Source organism: Pseudorca crassidens, chromosome 18 (assembly GCF_039906515.1).
Source record: "Pseudorca crassidens isolate mPseCra1 chromosome 18, mPseCra1.hap1, whole genome shotgun sequence".
NCBI classification, from domain to species: domain Eukaryota; kingdom Metazoa; phylum Chordata; class Mammalia; order Artiodactyla; family Delphinidae; genus Pseudorca; species Pseudorca crassidens.
Genome location: NC_090313.1, coordinates 69,262,464 through 69,287,774, shown reverse-complemented (window position 1 = coordinate 69,287,774; position 25,311 = coordinate 69,262,464). Strand labels below are relative to the sequence as shown.

General features: G+C 35.5%; 1 protein-coding gene across 7 annotated transcripts in view; it reads left to right on the top strand.

Annotated features, from left to right (window-relative positions):
- Positions 1 to 25,311, top strand: part of NBEA (neurobeachin) — a 630,249-nt gene that overhangs the window by 94,409 nt on the left and 510,529 nt on the right. For all 7 annotated transcript variants that reach the window (XM_067713386.1, XM_067713385.1, XM_067713382.1 and 4 more), the window contains exons 9-10: positions 20,341 to 20,538; positions 21,157 to 21,290. In XM_067713386.1, the coding sequence (XP_067569487.1) occupies positions 20,341 to 20,538; positions 21,157 to 21,290 (332 nt within the window). The remainder of the gene's footprint in view (positions 1 to 20,340; positions 20,539 to 21,156; positions 21,291 to 25,311) is intronic.

Here is a 25,311-nt window from a genome sequence, read left to right as displayed (position 1 = left end):
TCTTATTATTGTTCTCTTTTAAGTAAAGAGTCGTTTTTCTTGTGCTGCTTTTAAGATTTTCTCCTTGTCTTGGGCTTTCACCATTACTATGACTTTTCTGTTTGTAGATTTCTTTGCTTTTATCTTTCTTCAAGTTCATGGGATTCCTGAATAGGTAAATTAATGCTTTTCAATAAATTGGGAACTTATCATCCATTAAATTCTTGAATATTTTGCTTTTCTTTTCTCTTTCTTCTCTGCTTTTGGTATTCTCATTCTTCATACCTTAGTACAGTTAATTGTTTCCCACATTTCTCTGAGGCTCTGATCATTCTTCACTCTCTTTTCTCTCTGGTTTTTGGATTGCATAACCTTTATCTGTTGATCTTATATTTGCTAATTCTTTCTTCTGCTTGTTCAAATATACTGTTGAGACCCTATAGAGAACTTTTCAATTCATCGTACTTTTCAACTCCAGAATTTCCATTTGGATTGTTTTTATAATATCTTTCTCTCTTTTAAAAAAAATACTAAATTTTAATTTTATTGATATTTTAAAATACTAATTCTATTAATATTTTCCCAGGTTTATTGAGAAGTAATTGACTATGTCACTGTATAAGTTTAAGGAGTACAGCATGATGATTTGGTTTACATATACTGTGAAATGATTATTTTAATAGATTCAGCTAACATCCATCAGCTCATATAGATACAATAAAGAAAAGAAAAAAGGTTTTTCTTGTGATTAGAACTCTTAGAATTTATTAAAAAGTTTTTCTTGTGATTAGAACTTAGAATTTATTCTCTTCACTTTCCTATATATCAATATCTATCTCTTAATTGATATTCTCTACTTAATGTGACATTGTCATCATAACTATATTTACTTCTCTAATTATGGTTTCCTTTAGTTCTTTGAACATGTTTTTATGGCTGCTTTGAAGTCTTTTTCTGTTAAATCTGACATCTGATTGCTGTCACTAGCAATTTCTGTTGCCTGCTTCTTCTCCCATGTATGGGTCATATTTTCCTGTTTCTATGTCTCTCAGTGTTTGGTTGGGAAATGGACATTTTAGGTAATATATTGCTGCATGTCTGGGTACTACTATCCCCGTCTCCTTTTAGGGCTTATTATTTGTTTATTGACTGGATAGATTAGTTTAGTGGGTTTTTTCTTAATTTTAATTTTTTTCTTAAATATTTGCAAGAACTCAGCATTGAAGCTGCAGCCTAGAGTGTTTTCTGAATAAAAATTATAAATATAAATTTTTAAATAGACGTCAGAGAGTTCATATTTTATATTTCTTCTTTGAATGCTTTTAAATTTACTTTTCAAGTAATACATACGTTTCATTTATATGATTTTAGTCTTTGGAAGTTTGCTGAAGTTTGTCTTATGAACCCAAATGTGTGTCCTCTTTGCTAGTTGTTCCATGTGTTCTTGAAAAGAATGTGTATTGTCCTCTTGTTACACATAGTGTTCCATATTGAAATATTATACTGAAATGTTCTATTTTTAAGAAAGCTGAGTCATGTTACTCCTTTGAGTATAATTAGTACAAAATATGGTCATACACGGGTTTTTCTTTAAAAAATTATAATAGCTTTATTAAAGTATAGTTTACATATCATACAATTCACTCATTTTAAGTATACAAGTAAATTATTTTATATAAGCTTACAGAGTTGTGCAAACATCACCACAATCCACTTTTAGAACATTTCTACCACCCTGGAAAGATCTCACTTGCCAATTCTCAGTCATTCCTCATTCTCATCCCCATCCTATTCAAACCATTTTATATAATAGTTCTCTTTTGGAAAATTCTTCTTAAAATAATAATCCAATAAATATTGATATTTATGCACAAATCTGCTTATTATACCTTAAAAAATATAAGTTTGAAGATTTGGAAGTGATCTGAATACCACAAATGGGATTAAGATAAGACAATTATTTTATGTACATAATGGATTATATGTTTACAGTCATTTAAATTGAATCATATTTTTAAAATATGGTATAATTAATTGTGATGTGAAGTTGTATTGCTACAATTAGCAAAAGTATGAAATAATGATCTTTGTATAACAGACTGAAAAAATTAAGACCATTCTTTTTCCCCAAATAAGACTAGTTTTATTAGACATCTTACATTATATTTCCCCAAAAAGATTTTATAACTTCCAAGAGAATATATTAAACATTTTTGATTCCTTTGTAAGCAGTATGAACCAAATGAAAGTAAAGGTTTTTTTTTTTTTTTTTACCTGATAATGGAATGTACATACAGTTCAGCAGTGTTAAAATGTAGACATGGAGAAGCTATTTACAGTGTTTCACAACACATTTCTCAGTATTTTATTCCAGTCCTTATTTTTAGAAACCATGTATTGGAGTTCTTAAGCATCATAGGTATAATACCCCCCAAAAAAACAAACAAAAAGGGTAAGAAGTATCACTAAACTGCTTCAGACAAATTACTTTTAAAATATAGTAATCATGAGCCAAGGAGAGTGATATCTTTAGTGTTTTGCATGACTTTTTACTTAAATTTACTTAAATTCATTGAATATTATTTAAAAAGTTATATCAGTAATTATTAGTACAGGACTTTCAGCTCAAAAGACTTGCTTGCAAGTTCAATGTGGGGCAAAGGACATGGGTGATTTCATATTCATACTTAATGGTTGCTTTGTTTCTCAAAACAAACAATTCTTTTATACATGCAGTAAATCAAGGAAAAGTGTGCAGCCTCTCTGAAAAGAGCCAAAGAAAAACATTTAAACAGACAAAAACTGAAAAGTGGTAGACTTTAGCAACAGTAGAAAACCAGAGTTTTATGATTGGAGTCCAGAAGGAAGACCAAAATCAAGGAAGATGAAATAGGGTAGTATGTTTTTAATCTTAAACATTAGGGGATAGATGATTTTACTCTAAATCGTGGATTTTCCCTGAAGAAGGAAAAGTCATTTAAAAGTAGCTTTAAAATGACTTGGGAAAATGAAAATGATTACATTATGATGAATTTTCTCATACAACTTTACAATTCAGAAGACATTTATTAAAGCGTTTCTGTGTACAGAGCACTATTATAGGCATTATGGAAGATGCAAAACTATAAATTATCTTTAAGGATCTTACAGCCAAATAAGGGAGAAAGACATACAAAAGCTGAAAAGTAAAGTTGCATGAAAATATAGTCATGGTATAATCTGTGAACACTGATTCCTATGTGATCATGGAGAAGGGTTCTGATTGTAAGAACTGGGAAATGCTTGGAAGAGAAGACAGCTTTAAAACCAGTTCGGGGGACTTCCCTTGTAGTGCAGTGGTTAATAATCCGCCTGCCAGTGCAGGGGACACAGGTTCAATCCCTGGTCCAGGAAGATCCCACATGCCACAGAGCAACTAAGCCTGTGCACCACAACTACTGAGCCTGTGCTCTAGAGCCTGAGTGCTGCAACTACTGAGCCTGCATGCTGCAATTACTAAAACCTGCGTGCCTAGAGCCCGTGCTCGCACCAAGAGAAGTCACCACAGTGAGAAGCCCGCACAATGCAACAGAGTAGTCCCTGCTCACCGCAACTAGAGAAAGCCCATGCTTAGCAACGAAGACCCGACACTGACATAAATAATTAAATAAATTAATTAATTAAAAAAAAAAACAAAACCAACAAAAAATGGTTCAGGGAGGCCCGAGAAGCTTTAAATTCATAAAAATTAAGTGATTTTTGTTTCTTTTGCTGGGGGAAAAATCTGTTTCCCTCTGTTACCTTTCATGAATTCATCCAACAGAAAAACACTCTTGTTTTTTTTTAATCAATTGGTATCCTTTAGCCGGTTTCTTTTACTTATGAGGATGACAATTAGAATTCACAAATAATCTTTTAAAACCTACTATCCAGTTTACAAAATTTCTTGCTTAATTAATTCATTTTTAAAACATTCAACCTGACTTCTGATTTTGTCCATAATGGAATAACTGGTACTAGATGTGCCCTACCACTGTAAATCACTATGAAAATGGGCAAAATACACAAAGCATCCGTTTTTAGACATTTGTCAGTACACATAGCACAGGCCCAAGATCCTTGAGAGGAGGAAAGCATTTTTTTTTTTTTCATTTTAACATCTTTATTGGAGTATAATTGCTTTACAATGGTATGTTAGTTTCAGGTTCACAACAAAATGAATCAGTTATATATATACATATGTTCCCATATCTCTTCCCGCTTGCGTCTCCCTCCCTCCCACCCGCCCTATCCCACACCTCCAGGCCGTCACAAAGCACCGAGCTGATCTCTCTGTGCTATGCGGCTGCTTCCCACTAGCTATCTACCTTACGTTTGGTAGTGTATATATGTCCATGCCTCTCTCTCGCTTTGTCACAGTTTACCCTTCCCCCTCCCCATAGCCTCAAGTCCATTCTCTAGTAAGTCTGTGGCTTTATTCCTGTTTCACCCCTAGGTTTTTCATGACATTTTTTTTCTTAAATTCCATATATATGTGTTAGCATACGGTATTTGTCTCACTTCACTCTGTATGACAGACTCTAGGTCTGTCCACCTCATTACAAATAGCTCAATTTCGTTTCTTTTTATGGCTGAGTAATATTCCATTGTATATATGTGCCACATCTTCTTTATCCAGTCATCCGATGATGGACATTTAGGTTGTTTCCATCTCTGGGCTACTGTAAATAGAGCTGCAATGAACATTTTGGTACATGACTCTTTGAATTATGGTTTTCTCAGGCTATATGCCCAGTAGTGGGATTGCTGGGTCATATGGTAGTTCTATTTGTAGTTTTTTAAGGAACCTCCATACTGTTCTCCACAGTGGCTGTATCAATTTACATTCCCACCAACAGTGTAAGAGGGTTCCCTTTTCTCCACACCCTCTCCAGCATTTATTGTTTCTAGATTTTTTGATGATGGCCATTCTGACTGGTGTGAGATATCTCACTGTAGTTTTGATTTGCATTTCTCTAATGATTAGTGATGTTGAGCATTCTTTCATGTGTCTGTTGGTAGTCTGTGTATCTTCTTTGCAGAAATGTCTATTTAGGTCTTCTGCCCATTTCTGGATTGGGTTGTTTGTTTTTTTTGTTATTGAGCTGCATGAGCTGCTTGTATATTCTGGAGATTAACCCTTGGTCAGTTGCTTCATTTGCAAATATTTTCTCCCATTCTGAGGCTTGTCTTTTGGTCTTCTTTATGGTTTCCTTTGCTGCGCAAAAGCTTTTAAGTTTCATTAGGTCCCATTTGTTTATTTGTTTTTATTTCCATTTCTCTAGGAGGTGGGTCAAAAAGGAACTTGCTGTGATTTATGCCATAGAGTGTCCTGCCTATGTTTTCCTCTAAGAGTTTGATAGTTTCTGGCCTTACATTCAGGTCTTTAATCCATTTTGAGCTTATTTTTGTGTATGGTGTTAGGGAGTGATCTAATCTCATACTTTTACATGTAGCTGTCCAGTTTTCCCAGCACCACTTATTGAAGAGCCTGTCCTTTCTCCACTGTACATTCCTGCCTCCTTTATCAAAGATAAGGTGACCATATGTGCATGGGTTTATCTCTGGGCTTTCTATCCTGTTCCATTGATCTATATTTCTGTTTTTGTGCCAGTACCATACTGTCTTGATTACTGTAGCTTTGTAGTATAGTCTGAAGTCAGGAAGTCTGATTCCTCCATCTCCGTTTTTCGTTCTCAAGATTGCTTTGGCTATTCGGGGTCTTTTGTGTTTCCATGGAAATTGTGAAAGTTTTTGTTCTAGTTCTGTGAAAAATGCCAGTGGTAGTTTGATAGGGATTGCATTGAATGTATAGATTGCTTTGGGTAGTAGAGTCATTTTCACAATGTTGATTCTTCCAATCCAAGAACATGGTATATCTCTCCATCTATTTGTATCATCTTTAATTTCTATCATCAGTGTCTTATAATTTTCTGCATACAGGTCTTTTGTCTCCTTAGGTAGGTTTATTCCTAGATATTTTATTCTTTTTGTTGCAATGGTAAATGGGAGTGTTTTCTTGATTTCACTTTCAGATTTTTCATCCTTAGTGTGTAAGAATGCCAGAGATTTCTGTGCATTAATTTTGTATCCTGCTACTTTACCAAATTCATTGATTAGCTCTAGTAGTTTTCTGGTAGCATCTTTAGGATTCTCTATGTATAGTATCATGTCATCTGCAAACAGTGACAGCTTTACTTCTACTTTTCTGATTTGGATTCCTTTTATTTCCTTTTCTTCTCTGATTGCTGTGGCTACAACTTCCAAAACTATGTTGAATAAGAGTGGTGAGAGTGGGCAACCTTGTCTTGTTCCTGATCTTAGTGGAAACGCTTTCAGTTTTTCACCATGGAGGACAATGTTGGCTGTGGGTTTGTCATATGTGGCCTTTTTTATGTTGAGGAGAGTTCCCTCTATGCCTACTTTCTGCAGGGTTTTTATCATAAATGGGTGTTGAATTTTGTCAAAAGCTTTCTCTGCATCTATTGAGATGATCATATGTTTTTTTTCCTTCAATTTGTTAATATGGTGTATCATGTTGATTGATTTGCATATATTGAAGAATCCTTGCATTCCTGGAATAAACCCCACTTGATCATGGTGTATGATCCGTTTAATGTGGTGTTGGATTCTGTTTGCTAGTATTTTGTTGAGGATTTTTGCATCTATGTTCATCAGTGATATTGGCCTGTAGTTTTCTTTCTTTGTGACATCCTTGTCTGGTTTTGGTATCAGGGTGATGGTGGCCTCATAGAATGAGTTTGGGAGTGGTCCTCCCTCTGCTATATTTTGGAAGAGTTTGAGAAGGATAGGTGATAGCTCTTCTCTAAATGTTTGATAGAGTCCGCCTGTGAAGCCATCTGGTCCTGGGCTTTTGTTTGTTGGAAGACTTTTAATCACAGTTTCAATTTCAGTGCTTGTGATTGGTCTGTTCATATTTTCTATTTCTTCCTGATTCAGTCTTGGCAGGTTGTGTCTTTCTAAGAATTTGTCCATTTCTTCCAGGTTGTCCATTTTATTGGTATAGAGTTGCTTGTAGTAATCTCTCATGATCTTTTGTATTTCTGCAGTGTCAGTTGTTACTTCTCCTTTTTCATTTCTAATTCTATTGATTTGAGTTTTCTCCCTTTTTATCTTGATGAGTCTGGCTAATGGTTTATCAATTTTGTTTATCCTTTCAAAGAACCGGCTTTTAGTTTTATTGATCTTTGCTATCGTTTCCTTCATTTCCATTTATTTCTGATGATTTTTATGATTTCTTTCCTTCTGCTAACTTTGGGGTTTTTTTGTTCTTCTTTCTCTAATTGCTTTAGGTGTAAGATTAGGGTGTTTATTCGAGGTGTTTCCTGTTTCTTAAGGTAGGATTGTATTGCTATAAAATCCCCTCTTAGAACTGCTTTTGCTGCATCCCATAGATTTTGAGTTGTCGTGTCTCCATTGTCATTTGTTTCTAGGTATTTTTTGATTTCCTCTTTGATTTCTTCAGTGATCACTTCGTTATTAAGTAGTGTATTGTTTAGCCTCCATGTGTTTGTATTTTTTACAGATCTTTTCCTGTAATTGATAATCTAGTCTCATAGCGTTGTGGTTGGAAAAGATACTTGATACAATTTCAATTTTCTTAAATTTACCAAGGCTTGATTTGTGACCCAAGATATGATCTATCCTGGAGAATGTTCCATGAGCACTTGAGAAAAATGTATTCTGTTGTTTTTGGATGGAATGTCCTCTAAATATCAATTAAGTCTATCTTGTTTAATGTATCATTTAAAGCTTGTGTTTCCTTATTTATTTTCATTTTGGATGATCTGTCCATTGGTGAAAGTGGGGTGTTAAAGTCCCCTACTATGAATGTGTTACTGTCAATTTCCCCTTTTATGGCTGTTAGTATTTGCGTTATGTATTGAGGTGCTCCTATATTGGGTGCATAAATATTTACAATTGTTATATCTTTTCTTGGATCGATCCCTTGATCATTATGTAGTGTCCTTCTTTGTCTCTTGTAATAGTCTTTATTTTACAGTCTATTTTGTCTGATATGAGAATTGCTACTCCAGCTTTATTTTGGTTTCCATTTGCATGAAATACCTTTTTCCATCCCCTTACTTTCAGTCTGTATGTGTCTCTAGGTCTGAAGTGGGTCTCTTATAGACAGCAAATACATGCATCTTGTTTTTGTATCCATTCAGCCAATCTGTGTCTTTTGGTGGGAGCATTTAGTCCATTTACATTTAAGGTAATTATCGATATGTGTGTTCCCATTCCCATTTTCTTAATTGTTTTGGGTTTGTTATTGTAGGTCTTTTCCTTCTTTTGTGTTTCTTGCCTAGAGAAGTTCCTTTAGCAGTTGTTGTAGAGCTGGGTTGGTGGTGCTGAACTCTCTCAGCTTTTGCTTGTCTGTAGAGGTTTTAATTTCTCCATCAAATCTGAATGAGATCCTTGCTGGGTAGAGTAATCTTGGTTGCAGGTTTTTCTCCTTCAGCACTTTCAATATGTCCTGCCACTCCCTTCTGGATTGCAGAGTTTCTGCTGAAAGCTCAGCTGTTAACCTTATGGGGATTCCCTTGTGTGTTATTTGTTGTTTTTCCCTTGCTGCTTTTAATATGCTTTCTTTGTATTTAATTTTTGACAGTTTGATTAATATGTGTCTTGGCATATTTCTCCTTGTATTTATCCTGTATGGGACTCTCTGTGCTTCCTGGACTTGATTAACTATTTCCTTTCCCATATTAGGGAAGTTTTCAACTATAATCTCTTCAAATATTTTCTCAGTCCCTTTTTCTCTTCTTCTGGAACCCCTATAATTCGAATGTTGGTGCGTTTAATGTTGTCCCAGAGGTCTCTGAGACTGTCCTCAATGCTTTTCATTCTTTTTTCTTTATTCTGCTCTGCAGTAGTTATTTCCACTATTTTATCTTCCAGGTCACTTATCCATTCTTCTGCCTCAGTTATTCTGCTATTGAGCCCATGTAGAGTATTTTTTAATTTCATTTATTGTGTTGTTCATCATTGTTTGTTTCATCTTTAGTCCTTCTAGGTCCTTGTTAACTGTTTCTTGCATTTTGTCTATTCTATTTCCAAGATTTTGGATCATCTTTACTATCATTATTCTGAATTCTTTTTCAGGTAGACTGCCTATTTCCTCTTCATTTGTTAGGTCTGGTGGGTTTTTATCTTGCTCCTTTATCTGCTGTGTGTTTTTCTGTCTTTTCATTTTGCTTATCTTACTGTGTTTCGGGTCTCCTTTTTGCAGGCTGAAGGTTCGTAGTTTCTGTTGTTTTTTGTGTCTGTCCCCAGTGGCTAAGGTTGGTTCAGTGGGTTGTGTAGGCTTCCTGGTGGAGGGGACTAGTGCCCGTGTTCTGGTGGATGAGGCTGGATCTTGTCTTTCTGGTGAGCAGGTCCACGTCTGGTGGTGTGTTTTGGGGTGTCTGTAGACTTATTATGATTTTGGGCAGCCTCTCTGCTAATGGGTGGGGTTGTGTTCCTGTCTTGCTAGTTGTTTGGCATAGGATGTCCAGCACTGTAGCTTGCTGGTTGTTGAGTGAAGCTGGCTGCTGGTGTTGAGATGGAGATCTCTGGGAGATTTTCGCCGTTTGATATTATGTGCAGCTGGGAGGCCTCTTGTGGACCAGTGTCCTGAAGTTGGCTCTCCCACCTCAGAGGCACAGCACTAACTCCTGGCTGCAGCACCAAGAGCCTTTCATCCACAGGGCTCCTTAATTTGGGATGATTCGTTGTCTATTCATGTATTCCACAGATGCAGGGTACATCAAGTTGATTGTGGAGCTTTAATCCGCTGCTTCTGAGGCTGCTGGGAGAGATTTCCCTTTCTCTTCTTTTTCTCACAGCTTCCAGGGGCTCAGCTTTGGATTTGGCCCTGCCTGTGCGTGTAGGTCGCCGGAGGGCGTGTGTTCTTTGCTCAGACAGGACGGGGTTACAGGAGCCGCTGATTCGGAGGCTCTGGCTCACTCAGGCCGCGGGGAGGGAGGGGCATGGAGGGCGGGGCGGGCCTGCGGCGGCAGAGGCTGGCGTGACGTTGCCAGCGTGAGGCGCGCCGTGCGTTTTCCCGGGGAAGTTGTCCCTGGATCCCGGGACCCTGGCAGTGCCGGGCTGAACAGGCTCCCCGGAAGGGAGGTGTGGAGAGTGACCTGTGCTCGCACACAGGCTTCTTGGTGGAGGCAGCAGGGGCCTTAGCGTCTCACGCCCGTCTCTGGGGTCCGCACTTTTAGCCGCGGCTCGCGCCCGTCTCTGGAGCTCTCTTAAGCAGTGTTCTTAAACCCCTATCCTCGCGCACCAGGAAACAAAGAGGGAAGAAAAAGTCTCTTGCCTCTCCCGGCGCTCCGACCCGAAGCCGGAGCCTCAGCTCCCAGCCCCACCCGCCCCGGCAGGCGAGCAGACAAGCCTCTCGGGCTGGTGAGTGCCGGTCGGCCTCGATCCTCTGCGCTGGAATCTCCCCGCTTTGCCCTCCGCACCCCTGTTGCTGTGCTCTCCTCCGCAGCTCCGAAGTTCCCCCACTCCGCCACCCGCAGTCTCCGCCCGCGAAGCGGCTTCCTAGTGTGTGGACGCTTTTCCTCCTTCACAGCTCCCTCCCGCTGGTGCAGGCCCCGTCCCTATCCTTTTGTCTGTGTTTATTTTCTTCTTTTGCCGTAACCAGGTATGTGGGGGGTTCCTTGCCTTTTGGGAGGTCTGAGTTCTTCTGCCAGCGTTCAGTAGGTGCTCCGTAGGAGTTGTTCCACGCGTAGATGTATTTCTGGTGTATCTGTGGGGAGGAAGGTGATCTCCGCGTCTTACTCTTCTGCCATCTTCCCGGAAGTCGAGGAAAGCATTTTGAGATGAGCTTGTTAATGACCGCAGCTCTCTGACTGGGGCTAGTATTTTTATTGAGGCATAAAGTAGGTAGAAGCCAGGCATAGCCGGTTGGGCCTGCTGCTCTGAGGTACTGAAACAGCTGGAACTTGTGGGGCAGGGTATCGAAAAGGAGCACGCTCTTGGGGTAAGGATAGAAGTCTTTGTCAGGGTTCCCGTGTTGAGATGCTGTGAGCCGTCGGTGGAAGATGTTACGAAGAGCAGAAGAGAGATACTAGAGGTCACACAGTTGTTTGAGACTTTGGAGTATCGACCCAATTAGAGAAGGTTTATGCCCACATCCTCGAGTGCTCAGTAATTATTAAACAAATGAGGGACTTTCTTGGCGGTCCAGTGGTTAGGGCTCTTCCCTTCCACTGCAGGGGGCATGGGTTTGATCCCTGGTCGGGGAACTAGGATCCATCATGCCCAATGGCATGACCAAAACCAAAACCAACGAATGACACTAGTGGTGTAGACAATTCAGGGGTTTCCTCTATTAGATTATTATTATTCACACATTTTCCCCCTCAAATCATTTCTAAAAAGTGTATCTTTTATCATTCTATGATATTGATTGCTTTTGCAATTTAATTTTTGAAACTTTCAACCTACCAAAATATCCATTCTTCTGTGCAACTACATGCATGTTAAAAAAAATCTTTGGGGAGTTCCCTAGTTGCCTAGTGGTTAGGATTCCAGGCTTTCACTGCCGTGGCTCGGGTTCAATCCCTGGTCAGGGAACTGAGATCCTGCAAGCTTCGTGGCACAGCCAAAAAAAACAAAAACCAAAAAAACAACTTTTCTTATATTAGAAGAATGAGTTACATAAAATTACTTGATATTTGTAAATGATTGCTTAATTTGGTATAAGTAGTTTATTAACATTATGTTTAATATTTCTCTTAGATATTGGTTTGTATTAGTGATGTGTTTCTCTTGTTCAGTATTTGAAATATTGCAGTAATTATAGTGTGGTACTTGGCACTTCTGCTGATTTGATATATGTCATTGTTATAACTTTTTAAGATTTGATTGGTTGAGTCATTTTCAACTATGTTGAAGCACTGACTTCACTTCTTGCATTGAAATACTCTATGCTAATCTATTTGCCCTTTGTTGGCATGCTTGTGACTGTAACCTTTTATTTTCCTCTACATTCTTTCTTATTAGGATCTGGTAATAATGATTGTAGGGCATGTGATTGAATAAAATTCAATAATATATTGAATAATTGTTATATTCAAGGAACTGTTCTAAAGCTTTGGGGATTAAGCTTATACTTTATTTAAGAGAATAATTGTATTTGTAAATGTTTATAATTAAAAGTTGACATGTATACCACAAAAGAAACATAATGCAAATACTATTAACGTTTTGGGGAAGGATGATTAATTCCAGCTGCAGAAGATTTAGGAACTCTTCATAGAGAAGGAAATTTTTCAGGGTTCTTGAAAAAAATAAGTAATGGAGAGGGTGAGCAGGACGTGATGATAGAATGTGAGACAGTGGGCATGACTGAAGGGATAGAAGCAAGGGAGTACAGGATGTGTTTATGGATTGATCCATAATCAGGCATGGCTTCATGGGAGAATACAAAGTAGATGGTGTGATTTATGGTAGAATGCGAGGGTGATTATCATAGGTTGAAACCAAGTTATTGAAGGTTTTGAATATCAAAGCAATGAATTTGGATTTTCCAGTCATGTGGAATTATCAGAAAATTTGTAGCAAGAGAATGGTTTGATCCTATATATGTATTTTCCTTGAGTAGTTTGGAGATATTAGAGTTTGAATGATTATTTTTTAATGAATTCAGATGGATTACTTATTCGTTTTGAGGAGAAAATCATTGTACAATATACAAGTGGCAACATTCTCTTAATTATACATCAGAAAATATGATTCCTTGAATATTGGAATGTCATTACTATGTTAATATCAGCATCATTTGTCACATAATGATTCTGGGGAAAGCAATAGGTTTTGTCAAATATATTTTATTCTAACATAAATTCAATGAAAAAATGGCTATATCCTTGACATTGGTGAAGTTTTCAGAGATTAGTGTTAGAAAAATAACATACCTCTGCTCATATAACAATTAGATAAAGTTAATTTTTTTGAGTTTAGCGGTATTGTGGCACATTTTCTCATATTTGTGTTAAGTAATTCTAGTTTGGGTAATTAAAGTTCTGCTCAATGAGACTTTGCCTCAATAGCAACTATGTCAGTTATCTGAATTACACTGTCGTCAGTGCAATATGCCATTACCATAACATTTATGGTAAATGTTTTATGAGTAACATTTAAGAAAAAATTAATAAAGAAAATGTATAATATTAAGTAGAAAAGGAAGTAGTAATAATAGCAGCTACCATTTTGCTTTAAAAGTACCAGGTATTGTTCATAGTGCTTTATTTATATTATTTTATGTGTTGGTTGTGTAGCAGATGAGAGGCAGATAACTTGTGGGTGATTATCTATAGGTGACAGAGTTGGGATACAAACTCAAGTCTAATTGGTTTTGAATTTACGGCTTTTAACTATATTGTACTGTACTGTTTTTTAAAATTTTTTAAAGCTTTTTGTCCAGTTTTATTGAAATACAATAGATACATAACATTTCTTAGTTTAAAGTCTACAACATAATGATTTGATATGTGTATATATTGCAAAATGATTTATCACAATAAGGCTAATTAACAAATCCATCACCTCACAAAGTTATAATTTTTTGTGTGTGTTAAGAACTTTTAAAATATACTTTCCTAGGAACTTTCAAATATAGTATTGTTAACTATAACCAACATGCTGTGCGTTATATACCCAGCATTTATTCATCTTATAGCTAGAAGTGTGTACTTTTTGACCACCTTCACCCATTTTTCCCACCCCCTCCCCCCTTGTCTCTGGCAATCACCAGTTTGTTCTCTGTTATCTAGAGCTCGATTTTTAGATTCCACAGATAAGTGATGTTTGTCCTTCTCTGACTTATTTCACTTGGCGTAATGCCCTCAAGGTCCATCCATGTTGTTTCAAATTTCAAGATGTCCTTCTTTTTTTATAGCTGAATACTTAATACCATCTTTTCTTTATTCATTCATCCATCAATGGATACTTAGTTTGTTTCCATGTATTGGCTATTGTAAATAACTTTTCAGTGAACATGGGGGTGCATATATCTTTTTGAGTTAGTGTTCTTGTTTTCTTCAGATAAATATCCAGAAGTGGAATTGCTGGATCATGTGGAAGTTTTGTTTTTAATTTTTTGAGGAACCTCCATACTTGTTTCCATAGTGGATGTAATAACTCACTCATCAACTCTGGTTTTTTTTGTTTGTTTGTTTGTTTGTTTGTTTTTTGCGGTACGCGGGCCTCTCACTGTTTTGGCCTCTCCCGTCACGGAACACAGGCTCTGGCCACGCAGGCTCAGCGGCCATGGCTCATGGGCCCAGCCGCTCCGCGGCATGTGGAATCTTCCCGGACCGGGTCACGAACCTGTGTCCCCAGCATCGGCAGGTGGACTCTCAGCCACTGCGCCCAGGGAAGCCCTCACTCATCAACTTTTAATTGAGATTTCGGGCTTCCCTGGTGGCGCAGGGAAGGGCGTACCGCAAAAAAAAAAAAAAGATCCTTAACTTAATTGAGCTTTCAAAGAAAACAAAGATGGCTATGCCAGTCTTTACCCATGATGGGCTGTTTAACAGGGAGAATAAGTAAAATGTCAGAAGCTTAGCAATATGTAACAGTAGGTTAGAGTCAATTTGAAATTTGTAAGCTGCTCTTGAAGCTCCTCTGGAAATTCTAGGTGGTATAGCATGGTGAACTGTGAAAATTGTCTAATTGTAGGCATCAATTAAATATGGTTACCTCCAGCATGAATTCTGGTTCCAAGCAGAGACTTTGGTGTATCTAAATCTTTGAAAAGAATTTCAGATTTAAATTCTTCAAAATTGTAGATATAACAGTGTGTGTGGTCTAAAAACAATTTTCATCTACTTTTTTGTAAAGTCTGTTTTACTATATGTTATTTACCTGCATTCTTCTCCAAAGGGTTGGATGCTTATATCTCTCTGTGACAGCTCATCAGAATTAGGAAGTCGTGTTATTTGATGCCCTCTCACTTCTACATGTTAACAGACAATTTGAGGATTATATAACATATTTAACATTTTTACATGCTTCCTTTTTAGAGAAATTCTGAAATACATTTATTTATACTTTTAATTTCTATTTCCTAGACTTTTTTTTTTTTTTTTTTTTTTTTTTTGGTGGTACGTGGGCCTCTCACTAATGCGGCCTCTCCCGTAGCGGAGCACAGGCTCCGGCCGCGCAGGCTCAGCGGCCATGGCTCACGGGCCCAGCCACTCCGCGGCAATGTGGGATCTTCCCGGACCAGGACACGAACCCGCGTCCCCTGCATCGTCAGGCGGACTGTCAACCACTGTGCCACCAGGGAAGCCCTCCTAGACATTTTGATACTAATACTAATATTTTTTGTTCCATAAGCCGGGGGTCCCCAACCCCTGGGCCACAGACCGGTAGCCGTCCGTGGCCAGTTGGGAACACGGCCGCACAGCAGGAGGTGAGCGGCGGGCTAGTGAGTGAAGCTTTATCTGTATTTACAGCCGCTGCCCATCGCTCCCATTACTGCCTGAGCTCTGCCTCCTGTCAGATGAGTGTCGGCATTAGATTCTCATAGGAGCAAGAACCCTACTGTGAGCTGTGCACGTGAGGGATCTAGGCTGTGCGCTCCTTATGGGAATCTAATGCCTGATGATGAGGTGGAGCTGAGGCGGTGATGCTAGCGCTGGGGAGCTGCTGCAGATACAGATACTCACTAGCAGAGAGGTTTGACTGCACAGAGATCATAATAAACAATTGCTTGCAGACTCATATCAAAACCCTATCAGTGAGTGGCAGGTGAAAACAAGCTCAGGGCTCCCACTGATTCTGCATTATGGTGAGTTGTATAATTATTTCATTATATATTACAATGTAGTAATAATAGAAATAAAGTGCACAATAAATGTAATGCAGTTGAATCATCCTGAAACCATTCCCTGACCCCTGTTCCATGGAAAAATTGTCTTCCATGAAACTGGTCCCTAGTGCCAAAAAGGTTGGGGACCGCTGCCATAAGCATAGAATTTTATTTAGCAAAATAGAGTCTTAAAATATAGATTTATTTTGAAAGCTCATTACATTTTATGTTTTAAATTAATATGGAAGACTGTAATCTTAGCATATTTTAAGCAAGCAAGTAATCTAATTTGCCATGTTTTTGCTGGTGCCGCTCATATTTTAGGATACATTTTTAAATTTAAAATGCTTCATTATTAGTGAGCACTGTAGCATGTTGTTTAGATTCACTATTTCATACATTTCACTGTTGGGGCAAAAATTTGTGAGTAAACATTATTAATATGAATTCATGTTCGAAGAATGAATATCTGTTGCAGCTGAAAAGAATCAACCTATTAGCAGTACCGTATTTAAAGGATTCTTATTACACCAGCATAAAATCATCTAATGGGGCTATTTATATTTGATTTACTAATTGAAGAATAATTTTTGTATAAATTTGTCAGAAATGCCCATATTTTATTTTAAAAAATTACCAATAAGCAGTCTGTAATTAGGAAGCAAAATCTCCTCTGGGAAGCGGTGCTAAAATAAACAAAACAAAACAAAACAAAAAAACCAAAAACTGTAGCATGAGAATAATCTGATCGTTGGATACATGCTTCATGAGTAAAATGTTTTATAAGATACTTGGGGATAGTGTTAGGATAGACCTACCTTATATCGACTTATGCTTCATAATGAACAATATTTCTGGTGAAGCCGTTAGATATTTCCCGCTGGCCCTAGCTACAACAAAACAATTGGAAAAGCAACAGTTATGGATGATAATAAAGATATCTGAAGTATGCACACCCAGTTCAAACCTTTTTGTGTAATCTTAATTCTTCTACTCAGGATCTCATCTGTAGTTTGCTATATAAATTTCTCTACAGAACTTCCTTTTTTCTTTTTACTTTTTTGACTTTTAAAAATTAAGATATTGATATGTAACATTATATTAGTTTCAGGTGTACAACATGATGATTGGATATTTGAATATATTGCAACATGATCACAATAAGTCTAGTTAACATTCATCACCATACATAGTTACAAATTTTTTTCTTGTAATGAGACCTTTTAAAATCTGTTCTTTTAGCAACTTTCAAATATATCATACAGTATTGTTAACTATAATCGCCATGCTGTGTATTACATTCCCATGATTTACTCATTTTATAACTGGAAGTTTGTACCTTTTGACCCCCTTCATCCATTTTGCCACCCCCCTCCTCCTTGTCTCTGGCAACCACCTATCTGTTCTCTGTATCTACGAGTTCGTTGTTTTATTATTATTGTTTTTAGGTTCCACACACAAGTGGGATCATATGATATTTGTCTTTTTCTGTCTGACTTATTTCACTTTGCATAATGCCCTTAAGGTCCATGCATGTTGTTGTAAATGGCAAGATATCATTCTTTTTTTTATGGCTGAATAACATTTCAATGTACATATATACCACTTTTTCTTTGTTCATTCATTTATCCGTGGACATCCTTGCCATTCTCTGCATTTCTATACATCCTCACCAACATTTGACATCTCTTGTTTTTCTGATAATACCCATTCTAACAGGAGTGGGGTGATACTTCATTGTGGTTTTGATTCGCATTTCTCTGATGGTTAGTGATGTTGAGCACCTTTTCATGTACTTTTGGGCCATCTGTGTCTTATGTCTTTTTCAGAAAAATGAGCACATCTTCTGCACATTTCTTAAATGAATTGTTTCTTTGCTGTTGAGTTGTATGAGTTCTTTTTATATTTTATATATTAACCCCTTATCAGATACATGATTTGCAAATATTCTCTCCAGTTGGTAGGTTTCCTTTTCATTTTGTTGATGGTTTCCTTTGTTGCTGTGCAGAAGCTTTGTAGTTTGATATAGTCCCACTTGTTAATTTTTGCTTTTGTTGCCTTTGCTTTTGATGTCAAATTTAAAAATAAATTCCTTAGTTTAAGGTAGCTCTACTAAGCTAGAACATATGTTGCTCTTTTTCCAGTTGTTATTCCCATCATTTACACATTGTTTTTCTTAGTAAAATATCATCAACATAAGGAGGCATCACTTCTCTACTTGATTGTACTACAATTTGCTTTTGGGTTATCCAGCGCCTGTAGTCTTTCATTATTTGGTCAGCTTCCCCTGTGTCTCAATGTTCTGTATACTCTTCCCCCAAATTCCCTCAGCTAAATAATTTTATTTCTATAAATTAACTCATTTGTTTTACTCCTCTAAAATAATTAATTGTGCTTTTGATCACTGGCTCACAAAATAAGTCAAAATTCTAATGTATTTGTGAAATTTTACTTTTAAAAGATTGAGTTAGAAACAAATGTTGGGATTGACATATACACACTACTATATATAAAATAGAGAACTAATAAGGACCTACAGTAGTATAGCTCAGGGAACTACTCTCAGGGAACTTACTTCTGTAGTAAGTCCCACATACGAATGAGTTCTGTTCTGAGAGCTCTTTTGTAAATCTGATTTGTTCATAAGTCCAACAAAGTTAGCCTAGTTACCCAGCTTACACAGTCGGTTATATAGTACTGTACTGGAATAGGTTTATAATACTTTTCACACAAATAATATATAAAAAAACAAACACAAAAAATAAAGAAAACATTTTTAATCTTACAGTACAGTACCTTGAAAAGTATAGTAGTACAGTACAACAGCAGACATACAGGGGCTGGCATCGAGTGAACAGGCAGGAAGAGTTACTGACTGGGGGAGGGAGATGGTAGAGCTGAAGGATCGTCAACAATAGGAGATGTTTGCTTCCGGATATCCTGGGCTTGAAATAAAGATACTGTACTACTGCACTCCATATGGTACTGCACAGTAAAGTACACAAAAGCACAACCACTTGTAGAGGATGCACCCACGTGACAGTGTACGCCAGACACGTGAATTAACTTACGTGATTGGATATGCGAACACAGTTCACATCTTTGAAAGCTCACAACTTGAAGGTTCATATGTAGGGGACTTACTGCAATGACCTATATGGGAAAAGAATCTACAAAAGAGTGGATGTAGGTATATATATAACGGATTCACTTTGCTATACAGCATAAACTAACACAATTTTTTTTTTTTTGCCGTAAGCGGGCCTCTCACTATTGTGGCCTCTCCTGTTGTGGAGCACAGGCTCCGGACGCGCAGGCTCAGTGGCCATGGCTCACGGGCCCAGCCGGTCTGCGGCATGTGAGATCTTCCCGGGCACGAACCCGTGTCCCCTGCATGGGCAGGCGGACTCTCAACCACTGCGCCACCAGGGAAGCCCTAACACAACATTTTAAATTAAGTATACTCCAGTAAAAATTTTAAAAAATTAGCATCCAAAAAAACCCAAATTTTAAACATTTTGAGCATTTATGATTTTACTGAAATACATATTAAAATAGTTGTTTTACAGTACTAAGGCAACCAGTGAAGAAGGCAGTCAGCTGGATTTTATATTGCAGTATTATTACCTAATATAGTTAACTCATAATTTCATTAAAATATTTTTAAAAATAATTTTTTGTTTCAATTTCCTATTGTAATTGTCATCTATTCTTTAGGGTTTTAACATGGCCATCATGATTTTTTTGTGGAGTAGCATTGATATTCACTATCTTGATAAACTTTTTATAGTAAAGACATATTTTTGTGAATAAACAGTTTTTTTAGTCTCAAATGATAACCATTATAGCCATTTCTATATTAGTAATTCATGTGCCAGCCACTACTTATTTCTATAAATACTTTTGAAACTGTTAACAAGCAAAATTAAATTTATGTTTTGAATTATTAAAGTAAAATCCTATTTACATTTAGTATCATCTGGCTTTATAATATTCTAATAAAATTATTTTATTAATAATCAAAAACTTAATAAAGATCAGCTTGTGCTTTGTGACCACCTAGAGGGGTGGAATAGGGAGGAAGGGTGGGCGGGTGATGCAAGAGGGAGGAGATATGGGGATATATGTATATGTATAGCTGATTCACTTTGTTATATAGCAGAAACTAACACACCATTGTAAAGCAATTATACTCCAATAAAGATGTTATAAAAAATAAATAAATAAAATAAGATAAAAACGTTCCACACACACACAAAAACACTTAATAAAATGAGAATATGAAGATCTGAGCATGTTTATTAGCATAATAAAATTTAACTCATAGAACTGAAGTGAGAATAACAAAATAATGTAATACCACTGACTAGCGCCTGACACTTGGAAGGGTCACAACAAATTGTTTATTATGTTTCTCTTCTTTAAATGTTTAAAATGTTTCTCTTCTTTAAAACTTGAGAGTTTTATTATGTTGCATTTAAAGAGTGTTTAATTTAGTTTTGTTTTTTCAGAGCACCTTCAAGTTTAAATCTGAGAGTGATATTCATTTGGCAGAACATCATAAACAGGTTCTGTATGATGGGAAACTTGCAAGTAGTATCGCATTTACATATAACGCTAAGGCCACGGATGCTCAGTTGTGCCTGGAATCATCACCAAAGGAAAATGCATCGATTTTTGTGCATTCCCCACATGCTCTAATGCTCCAGGTGGGTGAATAGTAGCTTAATCTTCATGTTCTCATCAGCACTGTGTCTTTATTTTACATATTAAACATTGCTCATCTAGAAATCTCCAGTTGCTCTTTGTTTTTCTTTTTTGGTTTTCTAGTTCTTTGAATGATGTTTTTGCCTTCTGCTTTTTTTTGGCAATATATTTTACCTTGGACATGTCTCCTTAGTAGAAAATCTTTTTTTTCTGTTATATGTTCTATATCCTTTGAAATAAAATCAGTGAATTAGCTAAATAGATAATTGCAGATATTAAAAAATACTTTGCTTTAATAATGTATAACTCCCTAACATAAAAATTGCCTGTGTGTCTTTGCATCCCTGAGTCTCTTATTCTAAAATACGTTTTGATTTAGAACTTCATATTTTCTTTGTAAAAATCTCTCAACTTAAGATTTCAAATTTAAGTGATTAGCAAAGATATTTCAAACTTTTATTTTACATGTGTATCAAAATTATATAATTTTGATTTTTAAATTTTAAAAATAGATTTAAAAATATCTATTTTATTTAATTTTCTTATGAAGCTGGAAGAAGCAAATAGTGATAACATTATGCTTCAGAAAATGTAATAAACATTTTTGTTTTTGAACATAGGATGTAAAAGCTATAGTTACACATTCAATTCATAGTGCAATTCATTCTATTGGAGGGATTCAAGTGCTTTTCCCACTTTTTGCACAACTGGACAACCGGCAACTCAATGACAGTCAAGTGGAAACAACTGTCTGGTAAGTTTTCTTTGAATATATAAGTTATGCCATTTTTTCCTCATTTAGATTATGCATGGTGCACTTGGTGTTGTGTAAATGTATTATAATACTGGTTTTTATCCTTGAGGTGCTAATAAAAGTTTCTTTAGGATTAAGGCAGATATATATTTGCACAATGTAAAAAAACCTGACACTTAGATTTTTATAACCACAAAGGAGTGACTTCCTTGATAATAAATGAAAAATTCTTACTAGGTGTAGCATAGTGATTATAATATGAAGTTGAGGAAAAGTGTTAGTCCTGACCTTACCCTTTGCAAATGCCCATTGTTTGGATTGTCCGTGAAATCTTGTCAGATTAAATAAAATTACTAGGGTAAAGTTTATTCTCAAGAATAGTATTTAATAACACACATAATTTATATCTTAAATATTGGTATTATTCTATAATGTTAGTGTCATAAGACTAGCACAGTATTAAGGGATATTAGCTTTTTTTATATATAGATCATGTTTGAGAACCTAAATCTAACCAGTAGCATACCCATGTTTTATGTATTCAGAATCTTCTAATTAGATTGATTTCATGTGCAAATTTTATAGCTTCTCTTTTTTTAAATTAAAAAATACCTCATGGGGAGGGAGGGAGATGCAAGAGGGAAGAGATATGGGAACATATGTATATGTATAACTGATTCACTTTGTTATAAAGCAGAAACTAACACACCATTGTAAAGCAATTATACTACAATAAAGATGTTAAAAAAATACCTCATGTATCAAACTCTGATTTAATCTTATATCTTAGAATCATATATGTCATAAGTTAAATCTGAATTTTAATAACTATTTGTGTACGTTGCTAAGTTTGGAGAATTTAAAGGGAAAGTTATATAGGTAAACATTAGTTTACTAAATAGTAATATAGGAATGCTTCATTAGTATGTACACATATACATGAGATTCTTTATCGATCATCCAATTTTGAATTTGTAGAAAAACTAGTGAATGAAACTAAGATGGGAAAAATTTAAAGTCCATTGAAATGTAACCTATGATTTTCTCCTATTAATTATTTAAATTAATTATTAACAAAATTCTGTCTTAGTGTTGCTAATAATATTATCCCTGCATTGGGACCATCTTTATGTAAAGTATAAATCTAAGTATAAATGGGACCTGTACCTTTACAATAGTCAGCTGCCATCTGTGGGTCATGCTTCTTTTATATCAAGGTAATGTAGAGGTTGGAGTTTTGAAGTGAAAAGGAATCCTGAGGCCATGTCCTGCTGAGATATTACTGTTATAAGGTCTTAAATACTTCTGTTGGGAGGCAGATCAGCTTAGTGGAAAAGTGAAACATTTAAATTCCAGTCCTAATTTAAATTCAAAATGTTTTGCTCTTTGTCATCTAAGTGAACTAGTACACATTATGATCAGTAATTTTAAACCTAGTAAGTGCTGTGAAAAGAAGTTAGAGATGAAGTAGCAATTAGAAAACTCCATGTGTAATTTAAATATTTCATATGAATTAAGTCCATAATTATTTTAACCTGAAGTATAATGTTTTGCTTTGTATAGAAAAATTAGAAAGATTATGCAGTTTGAGATGCTATAACTAAAATGATTATAATAATTTATAACATCATGAGTAGTTATTATAAAATCTTAGTGATAAAACCATGTTTAACACGTTATCTGGTCCATTCATCCAAGGCACATGGTTATTTTTCATTGCCTGTCTTTAAAACTCATTTTAGTGTTTATATTATATTTTGATATTTAAATTGTATTTATTTCATCATGGAGATAAAAGGCAGTGGAAGGGATCAGCTTTCTGATTTTGATTTGTTTTTAGTTCTTTTATATCATTCATGTTAATTTTTCCATGTAATAACTAACTTTTTCAGTGATATATGTGTTCTTAGTTTATGGCCAATAGAAAACATATAATAAGAAATGTACCACTTTCCTTTTCAGTAATAATACATACCCAATTTCAGCCCTACCCTGTGATTCACTTATGTACTTCTTTGAATTCTTATCTAATACTTTTTCATTAATTGCTTCAAAGCCCTTGATGTCTGAGGTTGGCTCTTTAGTGGACAATTGTGTGTATCAGTAATTCAGTCTCTTGTTATATTTAGTTTTGAGGGGCACCATTTTGGTGGTGATACTGTCTCAGTTTTTAAAATGTTAAAGGCAGATTTTTAAATGGGACGTCCCCCTCTACTTGAAGAACATAAATTCTTAGCTTTAGGACAATGGTTGATAGAATTTCTTATTTTCTGGCTATATCTTAAATTCATATATATGAATGAGAACTTAAAATGGGATATGTTATCTTATTTTCAGTTAGTTTTAAACTCTTCTAGATGAATGAGAATATTTGAACTTTAAAAATCTTGGACAAAATTTTATGTACCTTTTCTGGAAAATCTTTTTGTATAATAAATACATGCCCCAAATTGCAATGTTATCTAATTCTTGATTATTTTTTGGAGAAATTGAGCTAAACTCTAAAATAAGTTAATTCTTTGCCTTTGTGTTTCAAGCTAAAGTGTCTTGGTTTCCATGCACTTTCCTCCACTCAGTAGTCCCTGTTTATGAAACTTTTTATTGTTTATATAAGCCTCACCTCTGTTGGCACTACTTTATTATTGTTCTAATCATTGATGAGTTTTACTGTATAGAGGGGGTGTAATATTAAAAGAATTTATTGAAGGAATAATCTTATTTTCTGGAGCCTTGAAAAATAGGCTTTATTCGTGCAGGAGAAATTTTGTGGCTTTTTTGTTTTATCATGAAAGCTACATGTTATAGTTGTTATATGTGTGGACTTTCAAGTCAGACACACTTGGCTTCAAATCCCTCATTTACTATTTATTATTTACACAACTTTGAGTGTTATTAACTATTTTGTGTTTCAGTTTCTATCATTATAATAGAATAATATAGAATATTATATATATAGACTAATAATAGCTCACTGGATTTTTTAAATTAAATGCAATAAAATATGTAGATTGACATACATGCTGGTTTTGTTATTATGATGACAATGGGTTAGGTAATCTAGATTACCTCTAATACTACAGTTTTATATTTTAAAATATATATCATCAATCATAGAGACTGATTGTTATAATAGGAGCCGTGTTACTTTATATTTGAAATTTTCTACCAATAATGTTATTTATAATGGAGAATTACTTACTTAAGTGATGAAGTAGGACTTATAATTGAATTTCAGTTGTAATGATGAAAACTAATTGTGAACCATCTATCTATTTTCTAGATATAGTGGTTTAAAATTGAGAAATGTGTTAACTCAAGTTTTGAAGTCAGTACCAAGTTAAAAAAAAAGCTTTCAAGGGTTTCAGATGATTTTTCCTTAGCTGGTTTTTGGATTTTATAGCTACCCCGTTAGTATTTAAATCTCCAGGAATAACACTTTTTATTGCTTTTTCTTTTAACATGTAGTTTAGCCTTTGTGAAACAAACGAACAAAAAATGAACCACAAAAGGAATAAATGTTATTGAATTGAGTTAAATAGCTTGTGGCAACACATACAGTATTTTTAATGTAATTTTGTTTTGAGTAAGTAAATCATGCCAATATGTAGTTGTTATAGTGATTTCAGACTATTCATAATGATTCTCAAGCACCATGATCATCTTGAGTAATTCTGCCAAGTGATGAAAGCTGTTTGGAAGTTTTGTCATTCCTCAGGGATTAATACTATTTTATATTGGACTGGTCGATTGATCCCATTCTGTCCAGCGATCATTGAGAGCAATAATTAAACAAATTACCTTTCACTAGACATTTAGTAAATATTTATTTAATGTATAAATAACAAATGCTTAATAAATGATTTCAAGAAGTATAACTCCAATCTTGAAATAATCATAGCTTTTACATTTTATGTTTAGGAATGACTCATTGAATTAGAAATTTCATTTTCCTTTGATTTGGATGATAATATACATTGACTGTAAATGTCCTGTCTTTCTCTGACTTGGCCCCAAAACCCCT